The sequence below is a fragment of the Telopea speciosissima genome, chromosome 2, assembly GCF_018873765.1.
Source record: "Telopea speciosissima isolate NSW1024214 ecotype Mountain lineage chromosome 2, Tspe_v1, whole genome shotgun sequence".
Taxonomy (NCBI): Eukaryota; Viridiplantae; Streptophyta; class Magnoliopsida; order Proteales; family Proteaceae; genus Telopea; species Telopea speciosissima.
Window position 1 is genome coordinate 73,242,032 of NC_057917.1, and position 21,280 is coordinate 73,263,311.

General features: G+C 40.3%; 1 protein-coding gene and 1 pseudogene across 1 annotated transcript; both read right to left on the bottom strand.

Moving 5' to 3' along the window:
• Positions 1 to 4,809: 4,809 nt before the first annotated feature.
• Positions 4,810 to 6,552, bottom strand: LOC122649797 (DELLA protein GAI1-like). Its single transcript, XM_043843034.1, has one exon. The coding sequence runs from the start codon at positions 6,458 to 6,460 to the stop codon at positions 4,835 to 4,837; it is 1,626 nt and encodes a 541-aa protein (XP_043698969.1). The 5' UTR covers positions 6,461 to 6,552; the 3' UTR covers positions 4,810 to 4,834.
• Positions 6,553 to 16,379: 9,827 nt separating this feature from the next.
• LOC122651091 lies at positions 16,380 to 19,039 on the bottom strand (annotated as a pseudogene).
• Positions 19,040 to 21,280: the final 2,241 nt, after the last annotated feature.

The window sequence follows — 21,280 nt, forward strand, 5'->3', positions numbered from 1 at the left end:
TACAATCTTTTTTGCCTCTTATATTATTTTCAAAATTCATTTTTAATCAAGGATGAAAAAGGGTTTCTATCATTATATTACTTTCAAAAGTTGTCTATGTGAAATGACAAGATTGGTTTTACATTGAAAAAAAATTATGAATACGACAAGGGGTAAAAAAGTAAGATTACAATTTCTTAATTCACCTATTTAGTGACAACAAGATGCAACTTTTTTTAATTTGCATCTGATACTAATCTGATACAAATCGACACCATCCGATCCATATCGATATCAACGGTGACTAATACTATCACTGACACCAATACCTAAAACAATGGTGTGTGGAGGGGGAAGAAAATAAAGGCATCATTGAAGTTCAGTGCGTTAATTGTTCGGGCACAATCGTTTTGGTCAGGCCCAAATCGGTTCCCATAAAGTTAAGACCTCACACCATTTCCTCCTGTTTAAGTAATGAAGCCTCGTAGGTTAGGGCATGGACATGTTTATATTCGCTCAATCGATTACTAGTCTATAATCGGGTTAATGGTAATAAAGCTAATCAGGCTAATTGATTAATAGGCCTTTATAATGGGGTTGAATGGACTTAAATAGGCTGATTAGACTATATATAAAAGGTCGACTATCAATCAATCACAATATTCAATCAATCCCCATCAGGTGACTGTCAGGCCACTATTTGGCACCAAGAAACGTCTGTGTAGTAATCTATCAATGCTTGAACTCAACACGTTTATTAATCGATTAAATCACTCTAGGGCTTCAATTGATTAACTCAAATGGGACTACTTCTGCAGGCCAACTTTTAACACCCTTATTGAAATTGAAGTTAAACTACTAAAATTCAGGGCACTGCTTGAAATTGAAGGATCGTGATCTTCTACGGCGTGCTGCCCATAGCGTTTTGAGTGACGCACAAATAAGGCGTGGTGTAATGACCGCCTTGCCCCCACTTGGGCAAGACGATTGGACAAGGGTAAGATGATCATTACACCACACCCTGTTTGTATGCCGCTCTAACCACTACGGGCAGCGCACACGGTAGAAGATCTGGATACGAATCTGAATGTAATGGTCGTCTGAGTAATCAAAATCACTAAAAAGTTGTAACCATGCAACTTGATGGAAAGAATGGATGGATGCGTATCTCTAACGACCAAGTTGCAGAAACTTAATCAAACCAGTACGATGTCCTGATAAAAGCTGACATTGTTAAAAGAAAAGCAAATATTCTATCTCGACCTTCGAAAAGCCTTCCATGTGAGAATCCGAGGTGAGGTAGAGCATTGATTGCCAAGGGACCATTCCACTCCCACTCCACTTCACTCCTCCCCCGTCATCGATCGTCTCCCTCACGTCTCGCACGCAAGCTCCACCTGCAAATTGCAAACTCTTTCTCCTTTAACCATTTTTCTGCCTTCCTCTATGAAAAGAAAGTGAAAAACTCAAAACCCAGATGCCATTTTTCTTTCCATACTAGGAAAACCCGCATCTCCCAATCTTTATCTTTCACAGCAATCTCCACCCCTGCAAATTCTCTCTTCTTTTACGCATTTCTTCAAACACATCTGGCACCATTTTTTCTTTCCATATTTATTATGAAAACCCAGATCTACTAATCTTTATTTTTTTCACAAGAACAAGAAGAAGAGTAAAACTGGAAAGAGTTAAGTGAAAGGAAAAGAGTACTACTGGGTTAGAAATGAAGCAGATATTCACACTAGTTATTGCAGCTGAAACAGATACCTCATGTGACCCATCTGGTTATTATGTCCATGGGACCCGGCCTATATATCTCACACCCCACACCACTTGTTGCTCTGATACTGACGTTCCTATAAACCATAAAGCAGCCAAGCTTCGATCTGCATCTTTCATACTAATTGGAGTGTCCTATAAGGGACCCTCTCCCTCTCATATCTTCTTTACCTTCTCTTCAAAGATTCAAAATTAAATCCTTTTGTTATCACCTTTCCTCTAGAGAAGCCAAGAAGGAAGGTGGTCTTAAATTCTTAATAGCATAGTCAAGTCACTACCCTATGATTGTGTGTTTATGTTTAGAATTAGGGTTGAACTATGTAAAGTTGACCATGATTCAGAATAGATATTGATCAGCATTTTAAGCATGATTTGGTACTGTTATGTGGACCACAAGGAACTTTCATAAGTTAGGGGCTAACATGGCCTTGATATCTATAAGAGGCCCACCATGAGCAAGGATACCAAAAACAGAACGAAACCCCCCGCCCCCTCCCCCACCCTTCCCCACCAAAAGAAAAGGTAACAATTCTAAACAAAAGAAACCATGCATGGAGTGGATCCAAGATGATTTAGATAGCCTTTTCTTATGAAAAGAAAGGCTATAATCTTATGAAATTTGAAAAGAAAGAAGAACCTCAAATAAAAAGAGGGAAAAGGTTCTATGAGCTGCTAGTGAAGGATACGTTAGCTCCCTCTCTCTCTCTCTCTCTCTCTCTCTCGCTATGTCTTTCTTTTTTATATGAAATGACGTTGCTGCTCTCCTATGTATGAAACCATTCTACTGCAATTTATTAACATGTTCCTCTATGCCGCTTTCTTATAGAACCCTCTCCCTTAAAAATTATCTATTTACCAATGAAGATTACATAAGAATATCTTCATCCAAAACTGTTGCATTTTGTTCTATTATTTTTCCAATTTGTAAGTATTTGTAATTTTGTGGCAAGCTTATGACACCATAAATACAACTAATGGTAGGTTAAATTTTTAATCAATACCAATTCTGTGATGTATTAATATAAATTTTGAATGTGACTTATGCATAGAGTAGTTCCCCCGTCTAACCAATGGTTAAAAGAACCTAATTATCCTTGGATCTCTCATAAACAACAATACCTTAAAATCCTTCAAACATTATTTTCACTTTTCTATCTGAACACTTTACATGGGATCTTAGGCATCAAGAACCCTTTAATTTTAGAAATACTTTTTAAGGAAAATATAAAAAATTCATTATGATAAGGTATAATAAATGTTGTAGGTTTAGAGAACCTTTCCCCATAATTTTAATGTAAATAACATGCTCATTTTTAATTGGACTTTGCTAACCTCAATTAATATGTGCTACAATCAAGCATGTCATACTCATACAGAATCAACCTTTTGGCATCCAAAAAGCTCCAAAATATTGAGAAGTAGGGAAATATAATTTTTTTTATTTGAACAAATTAATTGACTGTGTAACTGATAACAGTGACGTGAGGACTCATATTTGACCAATGAGTGGGTGGAGGTTTCATTATATCATGCCCCCTCCCCCTCCCCCTCCTATCCCCACCCGCACAAAATAAAAGTCTCAATTGTGATGTTTTGTAAATTGTGAAACCTATCAACTCCATAAGGAAAAGGATGAAACTAACCCCATAAGTTCCAAGGAAAAGGATGACACTCTGAAGCAGAGTTCTTACATACTAATGTCAGGAATTTTTTCTTACTAATGTTTACTTTAATTGTTCTCGAGAACAAGTATGTTGGCTCACCGATTAGGTGCCAAATCATTACAAATATGGACATGGAGCTCGAAGTGTTGGAGTAGGTTTGATAATAACTTCCAAGCTAGAGATGTTCCATCTCGCCACATTGCGATGCACATAGCGATGCACGGGACTCGGCATGGTTCCCAGATACCTGACTACGGCTCATATGAGCGTCTGACGAGGTAACCTTAAAAATCTCATCCCTTATAATGGTTCACATCTTTGTAATGGTTGGGGATGGTACTCAATTACCAATCACACATGTTGGTGAAGGAGAAATTGTGCAAGGTAACACAACTTTACGATTAAAGGATGTTCTACTTGTCCCCGCTATTCGTAAGAATCTCATGCAGTTTCATGACTCACTAGGATTTACCTTGTGCTTTTGAATTTAATGGTGCTGGTTTTGTGATAAAGGACCTACTGGACAAGGAAGATATTGGCATCGGGAGTAGACTTGGAGAATTTGTATGCTTTTGATAATAAATTCATTTCCTCTGTATTTTCTCATTTTTTGTTATACTTTAAGTGCCCACAATGCCATTGTGGTAGATCAGCTAGGATCGAGTTCCTCTCCAGTGAGCGCATCGTCCAGGGAGTGCCCAGTGAGAATCTAACGGCTGGGCTAGTTGCCACGCATATCCCTACACGCAGGAAGCCAACCCAACACTTGAATGTCTCATTGGGCACTCATTGGGCAGTCTCCCCATTAGAGAGGAATTGGATCACATCAGATGGGGCCCAAATTTTGTGGACAAATAGTTCCTAAGTGACTTAAATATTAAGTGTATTTGAATTTATCAGATTACAAAACAACATAGATTTGAAAATTCAGGGTTTGTGGGAGAGTGCATTGCAATAGTTGGAGTTCCATAGATATACATGGTATATATGAACATACAAGCCAATACAAGAAAGATATTTGATTGAATTAGGCTATGAAATTCATCACATGACTAATCTAACTCATAACCTTTTTATCTAAAGTGAGAGCGTGTAAAATCCATTTTTCCATGAATGAATTAAAGAAATGAAAGAGCGTTCTCTCAGGCCATGCGTGTGCGACAGCCAATGTGTTATGTGCCTGACGTCCCCCAGAGAGAACTTTTCTCCTTAAGAAATAATAAAGACTGAAAGGATCTCAACAAATTACGGCATGGATGCAACGAGGTCATGAGGAGAAAATATTGTCCTCTTTTTCTTAAAAAAAAAAAAAAAAAAGAAGGAATAATTACAGTGATTAAAAAAAAAAAAGCGTAATTCTTTATACCCAGCTAGAGTCTCCTTTCATGTGCTTAGTGCTTAACTGCTTACCACTACAAGTGGGGCTGGGCCGGGTCGGGCACCGCTTGCCAAGCCGAAGCCGCAATGATTGGCCGGCTATGCCAGCCGAGCGTCAAGCACCCTTCCATCTCCTCCACGCAGTATCCTTCCGCAGAGAAGAGTGTGAGCAGCATAGTCGCCTGCTTAAACGCATTCGACCCTAAATGCAACGGTCGAAACCCAGCCGCTCCAAGCCGAGCCTTCCACTTCGCTAGTGGCTCATGCCTCTCCACTCGGGCCAGACCTTCGCAACACACTATGTTACATATCTCCCTCTGTATGTACATCTCCGCCACTGCCTTCTCCGACTGTAGCGAGCAAGCCTCCAGCGAATCGAACATGGCGGAGTAGTAATACAACGCTTCCGTGAATCGATCCAGAAATTCGGGTTGGTTGTGATTCGCTTCTTGCTCCACCACCGTAACGATCTTCGGGTTCAAGCTCCGGATCCATGCCAATACCGTATCCAGGCTTTGGTCGGAGTTGAGTAACCGGTGAAGCTGCATTATAGAATTCACGGCCACCACTTCTGTGGGTCCCACCTTCAGCACCCAGGGCTTCACATCTTCTAGCCGTGTGGCCGCCACGTATCGGAAGACGAACCGCACGTTCACGGAGCGAGCCAATTCGGTCAGGTTCAACCCTATTTCGTGAATCGAGTCACCACCGTCAGGCGAAGGGGGTCCGATTCCGGTTAGTCGGAGGAATGGTGGGCCACCGGGCCGGAGAGCGAGTGCCTGGATGAGGACCGGCCACTGCAACCCGTGCATCAAGTTGAAGTCGATCACGTGGACGCAATCCTGGCCGTCGAAGGCCTCCAGCATGGCTTGATTGGCGGTGAAGTGGGAGAATTTGAGGTAGGGGCAGGCCTCGTAAAAGTGGCGGTACAGGATCTCGTTCTCCTGGGCCGAACCAGCACAGACGGCCTGAGGGCAGAAGAGCCGCCGGGTCAGGGCGTCGATGAAGTAGCCGGCAACCTTGCCAATGCCGCAGCCACGGTTCACCTGTGCCAGTAAGTTTTGCATATCTGTAATCAGAGATCCGGCCAATGATACGTCGCCACGTTGCACCGATTCTGCACATATCATCAGCAGATGCACCAACCTGATGCCGGAATCCTCTTCCATTGCCGCCGCCATCACCGCCGTCAATTGCTGCTGATGCTGAAGGGAATTATTCTGGTCAATCCAGGTATCCGTGCCTGAGGAGTATTGGTGGAGCGGCGGTGAAGGAACTACTAGATCCTCCATATAGTGAAGATCGGTGGAGAAGTCGGAGAGATCAGAAGAGGAGGAGAAAAAGGGGAGAGGCTGATTTTGACTGATTTCGGAGAGGAGAGAATCGACCCAAGAAGCCATATTAGAGGGGTTGTAGTGAACAACCTCAGAAGAGAGTTGCTGAGAGATCTCGGATGGGGCGTTGACCATGATTGTCTCCAATCGCTCCAGATTCTGAGCCACTTGTCCGAGATCCGAATACTTCACGTTGTATCCGGCGCCGGCGAGAAGCCCATCCATCTCCGATGCTTTCCCGGCACATGAGGACGTGCTGCTACTACTGCTTCTGCTTCCGCTCCTACTTCCGCTTCCGGTGGGGGTACCGGAATCAGAAAGTCCCATCTCTGATGAGTTAGTTGTTTTCCGATCAGATATGAAGTAGACTCTTGTGTATTTCTATCCCCAAATTATGCCGAAGCCCGGCAGAGCGAGAGCGACAGAGAGTGAGAGTGAGAGTGAGAGTGTAGTAGTAGTGATAGTTGAAAGGGAGAGGAAGGTGGGGTTTTGTATGTTGGTAGAATATCATAGAGATTAGAGAGAGAGAGAGAGAGAGAGAGATGAGCTAAGCTAAGGGATGAGGTGCATTGACGAGGGTTAGGGTTCGCCTGACACTGTCAAAGGGTGCATGAGATGCATTTCCATCCCAGGCCATGCACGTAGCAATTATATGACCCCACTTTCTATTTTTAATAAAAAAAAGAGTAAAAGGAATAATAACTTATTATCACTGGGAAACAGCCGTATCGATCGGGGCTGACCCAAACCTAGACCTAGCCCATTTCATTTAGGACCAATCATAATATCTCTTTAAATTTGAAAACCCACTATCCCAATCTAAATATAGAACCTGGCCCAGTCCAAAAGAGGACTCTTTAGTTAAGTTCTACTCACCACCACCACTGTAATTTCAACGAATATAACCTTGAGATGCTCTTTCATGCATTGTGATAGGCCGGAGATGGATTATTATCTCCAATCAGTTCCGTGGGCTTCATAGGCCCAAGCTTTCATTCTATAAACATGAAAGCTTTTTTGGAGGAAGGTTAATTATGGAAAGGGAGCTGTCTTGGGTCTGCATCATACAAGACCTGTAAATGAAGAAATAGGGCCCCTCATATATAAACTAAGTCATGTGCTTCACATTCAGAGATTAAGGCCCACCCACTACTACATTGGTCCTCACCCCCTCTATAGATTTCTATGATGAGAATCAGATTATTTATAAATCAACTAATCCCCCTATATTAAGACTTTTGTACTTCCTTAATTGTATCTTTAAAAGTGGAACCTTTTTTTTCCTCCACAACATTCAAATGAATCTATTACATGGTGTTGGTGTTATCTGCCCAAGACTTTTTTGTAACCAAATCATGGTTTGGAGGGGGAAACAAAAAAAAAAGGTTATAACCAATTCACAGTGGTGGGCCCTGATCTTTTTGAACTCTAATGAGCCAATATTTCTCTATTGGGTCCAGCATGTCTAGAGAAATTCTCTATATTGGCATAAATATCTGCCACATGGCAGATTGGATAGAGCTGCAATTTTGGCAGATATGTGAACTTGAAAGTTTCTTTCTCACATATCAAGTTACAATCAATACAAAGTTTCACCAAGTAGCAAAATAAGAATTTGATAATCCAATGGAAATACGAGAGAATACATATCAATACATGATAGGATATAAATGTAAGTAGATTATTTTCTAGATATCTATACGATCAAGATTGTCATATCACTCTTCCACATGGCAAAACATGATATCAACTTAGAGATACTCTTTAATCTTGCCAAATTAATATACAGGATAAGCTTTCCCAAGGAAGTTATGTGAGGGGAAAAATCCTCTACAATGCCCTAATCTTGCAATGCACTATAGTGTGAGCCTGAGAGCTCAACACGTGGAAGATGCAACATCCAAGGTGCCGAGCTCAAGAAGAAAGAAAAAAAAAAAACTGTCTTGCATCGAGCTCGCACCGTTGGATAAAGTTTCTTCCACGTGTCAAGGTCTCAGGTCCACACTGTAGTGCACCGCAAGATGCCTGCACTATAGAGGATTTTAATCTGTTATGTGAAGTTTTAAACATGCTTACTCTACATGGAAGTATTAAATTTTTTTTGGGTAAATCACATGGAATTAATTATTAATTGAATCACTTTAAAGTGAAGATGTATGACTTCTCAACACACCCCTTAGCCTCTAGCCTTTTTTTTAAGGGAGGAGTGGTTTTATTGTTACTTTTGTTTGCTTGTAAACTGCAGATAGAATACAAGTGAATTCTATCCAGGAAATAACCTTCTAACTTTCCTCAATCTAATGAAATTGTTTTACAAAGAATTAAGGAAATGAAATGACTAATTTTCCAAGAGAATATTAGGTGTGATGCTTGATTAAACACAGATCAAAATGCTTATCTCACCTTGAAAATGGCTGTGAATTAAAATTTTGAAATGATAATTATTCTAAAATTTCCTCAATCTAAAATTTTGAAGTTCAAACCATGCATGATCAATGCCATGAGAATATGGATTTATTTTCTATTAATATGTCTGCAATGCATCCCCCCCCCCCCTCCCTAGTGGGGTATATTCCAATAAAACATGTCAGAAAACCTAAAATGGGACTAAGATATTATCAAACCATATTAATTTTAGTAAAGAATTAATTAAACTCAAGAAAAGATTATTCTAAACACTCTAAACTGCATAACCCTAATCTCTCCTCACACACATGCACATATCTTGCTTAGATTATTATTTTTCTTCTTCTTCTATATATATATATATATATAACTATGAGAAGCTAGAGAGGGAGCCATGTCAGTGACATGTATTTAATTTAAGAGAACAAAGAAGTCAATTCTAAGACATGCGTCTCCCTAGAATTCAACTTTTCTTGATTTATAGTGTTTTTAATATCCACATTCCTTGTGAGTTTATTCTCATGAAGTGAAGACCCTCAATACTATAAGGAGTAGTTTTATATTATATATAGTTCACACACAAACACATGCACACACATTCAAGGAAATGTGGTGGACATTGCACTAGCTATGCTCAAAAACCATAACTAGGATCTCCCTAGATAAAGAAATATTTTTTTTTTTCTAATCTATCACTGATCTCTATAAGCAGGTAGGGTGATGGGGCCCATCATTTTATTATCTAGGTAACAGGGACCATCACCCAACATTTCCCTCTTTTTCTTTTTAGGGAGCAGGTTTAATGGACCGTATGGACAGATCCACCAATTCTTATCACATAAAAGGTTTATTGGAGGCTGAAATTTTATAGAGAGGTAGATTCAATGGTTCTCATGTCAAGTTTCAAGTCAATCGAAATTGGTCAAGTGACAAAAATAAAGTTTTCAAAAATTCTAAGGTAGTCAAAATGGAGATAACAATACGCAGATTACCAAGAGAAAAACAAATTTGAAGATATATGATTGAATCAAATATTATATATAATTTTATTTTTTTTACCCTTTTAGTATAGTACATTTTTTTTCCCAACAAGGGTAAATTGTTTTTTCACATATGTAGTTATATATGTACTCTGAAAATGTGCAAGACAATGACACGTTTTGATAATAATATAGTGATAAATCACTTTTAAATTGTTTTTGAAAACCCTTTTATTACTCGTACCTTAAAGGAATTTTAGAAATAAAACAAGGGGCAATTAAAATAAAGTGTCAAATTCTAAATACACCTACGAATGTATCATTTAGACAACTCCACTAAGGACCAATCCATACAATTATTCATTAGATATCTAATAATCTGAATTAGGGAGAGGGTTTCTTACATTGTTAGCATGGGAAGGAATCTGCATACCACACCAATTGGTGTTTACAAAAGGTATCATCCATGTGGGATCTATGTTTTTAATTAATTTAAAAATAAATTAAGAGCAAGAGATCGTTGCTTGATCATGTGGCCCTTGGACCAGTGTAGGGGCCAATAAGAACGCATAAGGGAATCAATATGGATCAGATTTTTTATTCATGAGGATGTGGCGATAATTTTGTGCAATCCTATGCCTATGCTCAGCTCCACATAATGTTCTTTTACCCTCATAAATAAAAAAAAATAAGTAGAACCTTTACTTTTTGTGAGAGGATGTACAAAAGACTCCGCACACAGAACAATGTCATTGTTCACTTATATAAATACTCTATGGACTGAACCATCCATAAAACAATTTGCTCTATTAACGAAAGGGTTGAGCATGCCATCCACTTGCTGCAAGCTAGTGGTGTGCACCAATGGGAGAGCGGGACCAGAAGGGATATATATGAGAGTCATTTCCAGAGGAGAGAGAGAGAGAAGATGACGTAAGCTGGGTGCCCAACCTTTTCCCTTTTAGGTATCAAGACACTTAGAGAGTACATTAAGATGGGTTGGCTAAGCTACAGTGAAAAATGTTACAGTGTGGGAGCCCCATGTCCCAAACAAGTCACGGGGGAGACAAAGTATAGTTATGTGGCGAGACGACAGTTGGACTTAATAGATAAATAAATGGGAAGGGACGAAGGGTTGCTATGCTATGGAGAGGTGAGTCATGAAGAGTTTGTAGGACAGTGGAGGAGGAGGAGGAGGAGGACCTCGGGACCAGCAGCAGCATTCCCTTTAAGCTTAGATGATCGATGAAGAAGAAGAACATGCTCTGCTGGGGACAGACATAGACACCTCCGTTTTAATGTGTGCGTCCCACTGTTTTAGCTGACAATGTCACGTTACCAAGGCTTACAGTTAAAGACCTTTCATTGTCTCACATAACATAAAAGGGCGAGTGTTAAGCGCTGCGAATTATATATTAGTCTCAGCTGTTGATGTATTTATAGATTAATTTAGCCGTCCATTGTTTTCCAACCATTAACCTATAACCGGTTGTTACGGTGAGATTCTCTCTCTCTCCTCTTTCACAAAAGTGCGTAGGTCGAAGCAGAATGAAAGTGCACAGGTTGGAGCACAAGGTGATAGCGGGCGTACAGGTCGGAGGACAACAGGGGTGAGCACAGGTGGTGTGCAGGAGGGTTATGTTGGGAATAGACACCGGTGCTCATTAAAGGCTCTGCGACACACCACCGTTGCTGGAATGAATGATAACCTCTGTAACCCACCCTCTGTTATTGCAATCTCCCATCCCGCTGCACCCCTGCAATATCGACATAAGTCGTCGGCTTCCCAATTTCATATCAGAACAACAATGTTGCCACAACGTCAGCGCCTAACCCAAACACAACCTCCGACCAGCCCCGTTGCAGAGCCCAAGCAGGAACCCTCTTTTCTTCTGGTTCCATCGCAACCTGAATCGAGACATCTCCTACACAATCAAAGTCCCGGTGTACTTTTCCAACAATTAATTTAAACCAAATTAGGGCATCGATTGGGGAACAAAGAAAGAAGCAAGTGTGTCATTCTCCCCCACCCCCGCCCCTGCCCCTGCTTCCACTTTTCGTCTTCTACTCCTTTGTCACTCGCCCACAAGTCCGCACTCTCTCTACGATTTCCTCTTGGTCTTGCACTACCTGCAACGTCGTCGGAATTTGTAGTGTCGCGTGAAGAGTAAAGAGTAGGAAAAATTAGTTAGGTTAGATTAGAATCGGTTAGATTTCCTCTCTCTCTCTCTCTCTCTCTCAGAAAATAGAAGTGATATTAAGAACTCAAATTCCATCAGAAATTTTTGGGGTTTATTCCTAGAAGAATCCAATGGTTTCTTTCTAAATTTTCGAGGTTTAATCAGAAGCCCAATGGGACGCTTCGTCTCCGTCACCCATGTTGATGAAGATGAGAAAGAACTCAGTGACATCCCCTTGTGTCTTTTGTCTCTCCCACCTCTGCGAACCGCCTCTACACACCATCTCTCCCACCTCTGTGGACCTACCTCTGCACACCATCTCCACTTCGTTTCTCCTTCATATTCGATATTGAAGAGAGGTAACCGGTTGTCATCATTGTAACAGAAAGTAATAGGTTAAAGGCTTGTGTAATAATGAATGGTTAGGATTAGCCTTGAAGTAGATCAATGACTGACATTAAATGTTGCATTGCTAGCATTATTTTAGAATGGTAGTGCTTGAGCACTGCGACCTTTTAGCCAACATAATATGATGATCAGGTAGATTACTCAAAAAGGGAGAATATTCTCTGTGCTACAGTGTAGCATGCGTCCAGCACACATGGGCAGCCTGTGTAGGAGGCAGGGTGATCATTGCGCCTACCCCCCATGTGCTTGGGCGTAGGCTGCGCTGTGGCACATAGAGCAAGGGACAATTCATTACAACTTGGAATTAATCCATTCTATTATTTAATGAGACAATTCTCAGATTTTTTTCTTTTTAGTGCAAGGCCCACATTGAAGAGAGAGGGACCCACGAAGTGCAGGAGAAGGGACCCATTAGGGGCTAGCAAGGGGCACTAGGCCTACTCACTAAAAAACAGGGGTCTGCGATGGCGTTTTTAAGTGTTATGGTTCGTAATCTTGGATTGGATTGGCCGATATCAATCGCATTGGATCGGATTGATCGATATTGATCACATTGGATCGATATCGGCTGAGACTGATCCCGAGATTGGACCAATCCAACAGAGTTTTACTGGATCATTCCCTGACTCAAACAACTTGGTTGGATCGGCCAATCCAATTAGAGATTAGCCATATTTTCTTGGGGGGTTTTTAACCTATATTTTGGGGATTTTGACCCTTTTTTGAATTTTTGACTGATCCGTATCCATTTTTTATATTCTCTTAATATTTTTTACTGATCCAAACCAGATCCAGTAAAACCTGGATTTTGATTATTTTTTATTGATCCAAGCTGAGTTTGATTGATCCGAATCGATATTGACCATGACTGATCCCAAGTCGAGTCTGATACTTGGATTTTGAAACATGGTTACAACACAAGCTAAATTATAGAGGAGGTAGGGTATACCCATCTAGTGGTCTAAAAGATGAGACAAGACCGATTGAATTAACCAGGTTGAATCAAAATCGACTGATTGAGTTCCTAGTCTGTTTGGTAGTGCTTTTTTTATTTTTGAAAACTGTTAAAACCAAAACCAACCGTTTGGATCGAAAAGAAAAAAAAAATGATAAAATTTAGGCAAAAAAAAAACTGTCGGGAGTGTGCCTTTGTGGCCTATGCAAGGCACGAGTCTATCCCTCTCCTCCCCATATGAAAAGACATCTCTACCCCTTATTTTGAGGAGGAGAGAGATTGACACATGGGAGTGTTGGTGTTGGCCACACTTCCAGACAGAAAATTACTGTTCTAAAATTTAATATATTTTTACAATCTTTTCATTTTTATGTATGAAAAATCTAGACTGAACCAATCAAAGATAGATAATTAAGTGACAGTTAGAAATTGATAACAGATTGAAACTAACCGGATCAATAGCTATCGGTTTCAGGTTGGATTTTTCAGACCAAAAACCTTATTGGTCCAGTTTCGGTATGGTTGTATATATAAAAATTGGACAAAGAAAAAAAGGAATTGATCGAAACCAAACCGAACAGACCATTTGACACCCCTAAACCATCTCTTGTTTACTTGTTGGGTTGGATTAGGTTGGGTTGATCTGGGCTGTTGTCAACACTTAGCCAGCCTGAGGATACAAAACTAATATCTGCAACCAAGCATGACTATGGGTTTGGGGTTTGCAAACCCCAACCCAGCCCAGCCCAACTGAATCACACACTGGTAGCATCATATCCTTCACATTCTCTCTCCTCCTTGACACTCTACCCTCTATATACAAAGCGATGAGGCATAAACCCCACCTACTCCCGAGCGGCGACCTCCCGGAACCGAGTTGGGCGGCGAAGTAGACGACCCATTTCCAACCTAAGTCACCGACAAAGCTTGTTTTGAAGCGAGCTAGCCGGTGGTGAGAAGTAGAGTTATACAGGTCAGCCGATACACACTGGCCAAGCTCATGGCGAGACCAACCTCCCGAGCTCGACCTCCATTGCCGACGTGGGCGACCGTCGTGGGCGGCCCTCCTCCATTGAGGCTCTCACCAAGCCCCCAGGGATCATGAACGCGTCGACCATCCCGAAGATCACGGGATAAGGATCGTGCAGCTCGGCGCGACAGGAATCGCACCACATGGACTCTTACCTTAATAAGAGTCCAGGCCCCAGTAACGACCTCCGCTCTCTGGCAGGGAGAGCCTTGAAAGAAGGACTCCTACCCATGCTAGGACTTCTTCCAGCAGTCTCATCTCCTCACCCACCCTATAAATCACCGTATGGAGCACTATTCGCATCTTGCTTTTTACTACGCGATTCTGGTCGCGTTGGAGACGACTTGAGCATCGGAGAGTCAGGCGACCACACCGCCCTCTTGCGCTCATTGCTTGGTTTTGCAGGGTTCATCCACCAACCAAGCACGGAGGTTTCACACGCAACACAAACCATGACCCACCTTCTACCATACTCCCATTAGTTGGGTATGAGGATTCCATCCTACACCACCTGGCATGGTAATAACCTGGCCATGTATCATCTGCCAAGCTGCATGGCGCCTACACCCAACCGTAGGAAGGGCAAAATGACCCTCTTGAAATGTAAAATTCCATCCTTGTTGGATGCCTCTTGACAAGCTCTCATGGGCCCCGTGCTGATGCAGGGGCCACACAACCTGGCAGCGACCCCCTCCTCATACTGTATTATGCACAAATATTCCTTACATACGTCCACAACTAACAAAGTATTGGACTCCCATAAAATTAAAAAATTAAAAAATTAAAAACAAAAAAAAACAAAGTATTGAACTCGATCAAGGCTGGGTTACACAACCAAGTTATACTGCTAATAGACTTCAAGGCTAAAAATTTCAATCAAACTTACCGAAATTTAGCAATATATTTTGGTTTCATTGAAGGACAAAATATGTAAATTTTGGCCAAATCTGGTCAAAATTGATTAGTTTTGGGGAAATATTTTGGCTTCACCATGGATCAAGATCATCCCTTTTCAAAATTTCCAACCTTGATCAACGTATTGATGGAGCCACTGGATAAAATTGGGTCAATACTATAGGGTTTAGATAGAAGATTGCAATCACCTCATAATCATCAGAGTGAGCAAGGTCTAGTACAGTTGATTTTCCACAGAAATCTTTTGATGTCATTGAGAGGAAAGTGTGAGATCCAGTGAGAGACCCATCAATTTGGCAGAGTATACCTTTATGATTCCATGAATCCATGCCATGCGTCTAGTGTTCCTCTTAACAAAGATTGAGGCTTCAAGGACATGGATTGATACTTGGATCACTACTTATATTTCTTTCTTCTCTCATGGTTATTCTTCATGCATGTCACCTAAAGTTTCCATGGCAAGGATAACTGCAAGAATGTAGAGTCCAGTGAGCCTTGGCTCCCTAATGCTTTCTTGATAAAATCTATCCAAACCATGAATTGGTCAGGATTTGTTGCAGCTGTGTTGGAAAGAACTACCCAACATCCGCCAGAAAACACCCGTCACTTGCTATGGCTACTGATAAGGATTCAATAGTGTGCAGGTAGCGAGAAATGCAGAAAATGACCCAAATACTTCATGACAGGAAGCATGCCGACCTTGGAATTGAAACACATCTAGGTGTTGGCATGAACACAACAATGCCATGTCCTCATTGGAAAGTGAGTGTTGCTTGGAGATGTTTTAGCATGACAATGCATTGGGTCTTCATTAGAAGAAATATCTGGAAGAAGAATGAATTAGGTGAAACACTTCACAGTGATAAATCTCTCAAAATTTTGATCATGGAAATTCAGAGGGAGAAGACAAAAGCTATGAAAGGACCCTGATCCCTCCTAACTTCATAATGTTGGCTAGGAGTGAATCAGCATATTCATGTCTCTTATGTTCAAGTAAATCTGTCTATGCCACTGTACAACAATATCAGAAGCAGAGATAAATTAGCCATATGTGATGCTGGTGTTTGTCTTCTGTGACTAAAGGAAGTCCAGGTAGAATCATACAACAGTACAACAGGTTTTCATGCGATGGGTGAAAGACTTTCCTTCCAACAGAAAATGTACATCTAAGTAACCAAGTTCTCACATATCTTTCATGACGATGCATGTAGGTGGAGTTGTGAGAAAAACCTATAATTTTCTTACTAAGCTGAAGGTAAAAACATGGGAACCATCTCCTTTTTCCTGCTTTTTTTTTCCCCCTTTTTCTTCACATCCTAGATACCATTGGAAAGGGGATGCATGAAGGAAGGGGAGATCATCCGGTCTCTTATTAGTTTTGTAGTCCCCAACATCCCTTGTCACCACACGAGCAGGTTCCATCTTTGAAATGATGAAATTGTTCAGTATCTTTAAGAGTTATCTCCCACTGAACAATCTTAGAAATGAACTTGACAGTATTATGACAGCTAGTACACATGTAGAGGTTCTTGGTGACCCAAATAGGCATCCCAGGCACAGTACTGATGAGCCCAAATGCAATGGCCAGTCTTTCACTGTGCCCACAAAAAATTTCTGCCTTTTGATGTTCTAGTTTCATCTATAAAATTGTTGTCAGGCATACTGAGATTCATAGTTCTTATTCTCTCATACAAGCCATCTAGAACTGCATTAATCTCCTTCATCTGGGGATAGGAACTATCTCCACTGAGGAATGCATGAACTTTTCCCTTAACCTCCACCCAACTGCTTCCAGGATCAACCGTAACCCTTCTTTTTCTCATTATCTTTCTCACTCTCAAAACTCCATCCCATCTACCATTGCCAGCATAGAGGTTGCATAATAGAACATAATACCCAAAACTCTCTGAATCCATCATTTTGAATATGAAGCGAGCAGCGAGTTCACCAAGCTCAACCTGTTGATGTATCCTGCATGCGTTCAGAATGGCTCCCCAGACAGCAGGGTCTGGCTGCAGGGGCATTTTTTCTATAAACTCATATGCATCTTCCAATTGCCAAGCTCGACCAAATAAATCCACCATGCAAGCATAGTGCTTTAGATTTGATGTGACACCATATTGTTTTTCCATACTACTAAAATACCCAAGCCTTCACTCACCAACCCAGATCTACTACAAGCACATAAGAGGGAAATTAGCGTGATTTCATCAGGATCCTCTCCTTCATCTATCATTCTATGAAACAGATCAATAGCAACTGTCCCATATCCACGACGGGCATAGCCGGTCAACATAATATTCCAAGATGAAACATCCCTGTCTTTATGGCTATCAAATTGGGTCCTTGCACATCCCATCCTTCCACACCTCATGTACATGTCTAAAAGTGCATTTGGCAGGAACCATTCACATTGAACGCCATTCCTTAATGTGTGGGCATGAATCTCCTTTCCACACATCAATGCTCCTCGCCTAGCACATGTTGAGAGAGCAGCAACCATTGTAACTGAATTGGGTTTTAGACTGAATTTCACCTGCCGAAAGAAGCTCAAAACTTCAAAGTTTCAGTTGTTAATCTGAAACCCTGAGATGATGGATGTCCAAGATATCACATTCTTCTCAGGCATATGTTAGAAGACTTCCAAAGCCTTATCAAGGAACCTACATTTGGAATACATGTCAATAAGGGTGTTTCAATTTCTGTGTATGCAATAAGGCCCGTCTTATACTTATTAGCAAACTCATGGAGCATGATTCCCATATCAGGAAGTCCTAGAGAAGCACAAGCAGAAAGAACACAGACAAGTGTGATCTCATCAGGCTTCGCACCAATTAACACCATCTGCTGATAAGCTTCCACAGCTTTGTGAGGTAGCCCTTTTTTCTCAAAACCAGATATCATTGAAGTTCATGACACCACTTCCTTGAAAGCCGTACTGCAGAAAACTTTCTCCGCTTTTGACAAATTCCCAACACTTGAGTACATCCGAATTAATGCATTACAAATTGAAACATCTTCCCTTAATTCCATCCTGTTCACGTACCCATGAATCTCCTTCCCTAATCTGACATCATTGAGAATCTCACACGCAGAGATTACACTGGTCATGGTCATTAAATCTGGGGTAATAGCAAGATCTCTCATCATAAAGAACAACTTTAAACCCTCCAAACACTCCTCATTCTCAAAATATCCTGATATCATTGCATTCCACGAGATTTGATCCCTCCTGGGCATTTTATCAAACGGTAATCTTTCACTACTAACATCCCCACACTTGGCATACATAGTGATTAAAGCATTAGTAACATCAACATCTGCTTCAAACCCAAATCTAATAACATGAACATGAACCTCCATAACCCTAGCCAAATCCGGGACACCGGCGCAGGTCCTCAGAACAGGAGGAAATGTATACACATCGGGTTTGACTCCTACCCACAACGTTCGATGGTACAAATTCAAGGCCTCATCAAAGAAACCCAACGTGGCGTACCCACCAACCATGACGTTCCAAGAAAAGACATCTCTCTCCATCATTTTACCAAACACGTACCAGGCATCCAGCAAGTTACCAAACCGCACGAACATACTTAACAGAGCATCTCCCTAGCAAATTATCAAATAAGCCGTCGAACAAGAGATATGAGCATAACACGAGCTCCCTGGGGAGCTGTTCGCTTCCACTCGCACAGTTGTACCAAAGCTATAAATGTTTTCTTCCTCGACAGGGATCCCGCGTTCTTCCATACAATCTAAGTGTCGTAGCGCTTGCTCTAAGTTCCCGTAGAGGCATAGTTCACATATGTTTGAATTCAAGTTTCCGGTATCAATGAAGTTGGTGTTCAGAACAGCGATTTCTGAGGATCTTTTCAGAGATATCTGGAGGTTTTGGCGATTCAAAGAAGAATTTACAGTTTTGGGCTTGAACGGTCTACAGTGAAGAGAGTGGATGAGGCCTGTTTGAAGTGGAAGTCGAGGAGTTTTAGCGAGGAGTTTTAGCATAGACCGCCATTTTTGGAGGGACATAGCAGTTTTTCCAGAAGTTGTCTGCCGCTGGGCGCGAGGGCCGTGAGGTCGTTCCCAGTCTGGAATTTTATCTAAGCCTGTATCGGATCGGATACGGATCTGATGTTATCAGATCCTCCTATTCTGACGGATTGAATTCGAATTTTCGATCATTCGTTTACATTTCTATCTTGTGTAACCCAGACCTTCCTCCTCCTAATGGATACAATTCATTCTCAATTTATATTTCTTAGATCATGATTCTCTTATCCTCATATTCTAGAACATGTTGAATCTTCAAAAACCCTCAAGATCATTATTTATTTAATTTTTTATTATTAAGTATTCAGATTTTTTTTCAAACGGGTTTTTAACGGAGTATTTGAAATTTTTTTTTTTCCTTGATATCTCTAAACGAATACAGATGTTCCTAAACGGATAAGAATGTAGATTGAATTTGGTTTTTTAATTATCCATTTACAACCCTAATTTTATCACATCCTAATTACCGTTGCATTAGACCAATACCGATCCGGATCGGTGGTACGACTAAAATAGTAATGATACGTCATATTAACATTTTTGTTATATTAACTTTCTAAAGATTATAACACTCTTTGTCATTCTCAAAACTGTATTTTGAGTTGAATCTACCCTAGCATTCTCTTTCAGTCAAAGTAGTGAAGAACCCACGGTACCGTGAGACTAAAATTCGGTGTAAACGACATTGAATGAACTAAAAAATGGACATTACGATTAAGATGAATATATTGGTCAAGATTGATAGATTTTTTGCCAAAGTATAGAAGATCTTCGAATTGTCTTTCTCAAAGCGAAGAATAGGTTGAAAGAAAGTGTTATCTACATAGTAGGGATATTATTGGTTTAAGAGGGAGTAGTTTGAATTTTGAAGTAGTTTATGTTTGAGTTTAAATAGTATTTTATATAATCAGTGTAATAGTTATGGATAGTTAAAGTGATATTATGAGTGATGTGAGTTAATTGTAATTTTATTTTTTTTGGTAAATAGTTAATTGTAATTCTTTATTTAAGAATATTAAATGAAATGAATAGAAATATCGTTAAAACTTTAAATTATTTTTTAAATTTATCTTAAGAAAAGGATAGACGACCTCCCAATTACACCGCAACATCATCTCTATTTTCTTTTGTTCACTATTCTCTCTCTCTTATCTCTTTCTCTCCTTATTATTTCTCTTTTTTTTTTATTTTTTTTTTTAGTTAATTTTGCAGAAAGAGAATTTATGAGGCTTTTTTTAGATTAATCTATTAGGATTCAAATTGAGTGCAAGAAAAAAACCAAACGGAGTAATAAGTAGAAGGACGGAAGAGGGAATCTGAGCCGAAACGTTTCTTCTTTGAAATAGCTTCTTTTTTTTTCTTTATTTTTCGCACATTGATAGATTTTTACGTACCTTTTGTATGTGTAGTTGGCACATATCAAGGCCATACACTTGGACATATCTTAATCATCAAGGAGAAGACACTAAAGAGATAAAAAATAGAATACAACTTTTAAAAAAAAACAAAAAACAAAAAACAAAATACGACATTAACATATTATATTGTTCTTGAACACCCTTGAGCTGAAATTCTTTTTCTTCAATGGCTTCTCCAGTGACACGATGCTTGATGGCTATGTGAGTGCCTGGCTGTACTAGATTGGATCTTTTGCCATAGTAATAGTTGATTTGTTGTCACAATAGATCTTAGTTCCTTCTTCTTGCTTCTCACCAATGTCTTCCATGATTCTTTTCACCCAAATTACTTGTGAAAATTGCAAATAAATCTGAAATAAATCAACACAACCTCCTCAATCACTTTCACAATACCAAACCAATTTTAATTTAGAAGTTCTTGAAAACCTAATGTCATAGTTAACCTTTCCTTGAATATATTTTAAAACCCTTTTATTGCTCCAAAGTGGAATTGACTTGGGTTGTGCATAAATTTGAACAATAAATTTGAAATTACTTGGTCAGAGAATCACTGCACCAGCACAAGAACAAATGAGAGTGCGTGTAAAGGCATCAATCTACCGTGTTGGGTTTTGTATTCCATTGGGGACTGAATGATAACTTTGCATACTCTTCTGTCTCAACGTAAGAACCACGCGATCAAGCAACATTCTTCTTCCCTATTATATATTAAGAGAAAAAGACTCTCTCAACCTAAGGTGTACTATGCGTCTTCTCACAATGAGTGCGGCTACGCCAGTACTCCCATGAGTCTCCTCCCCAT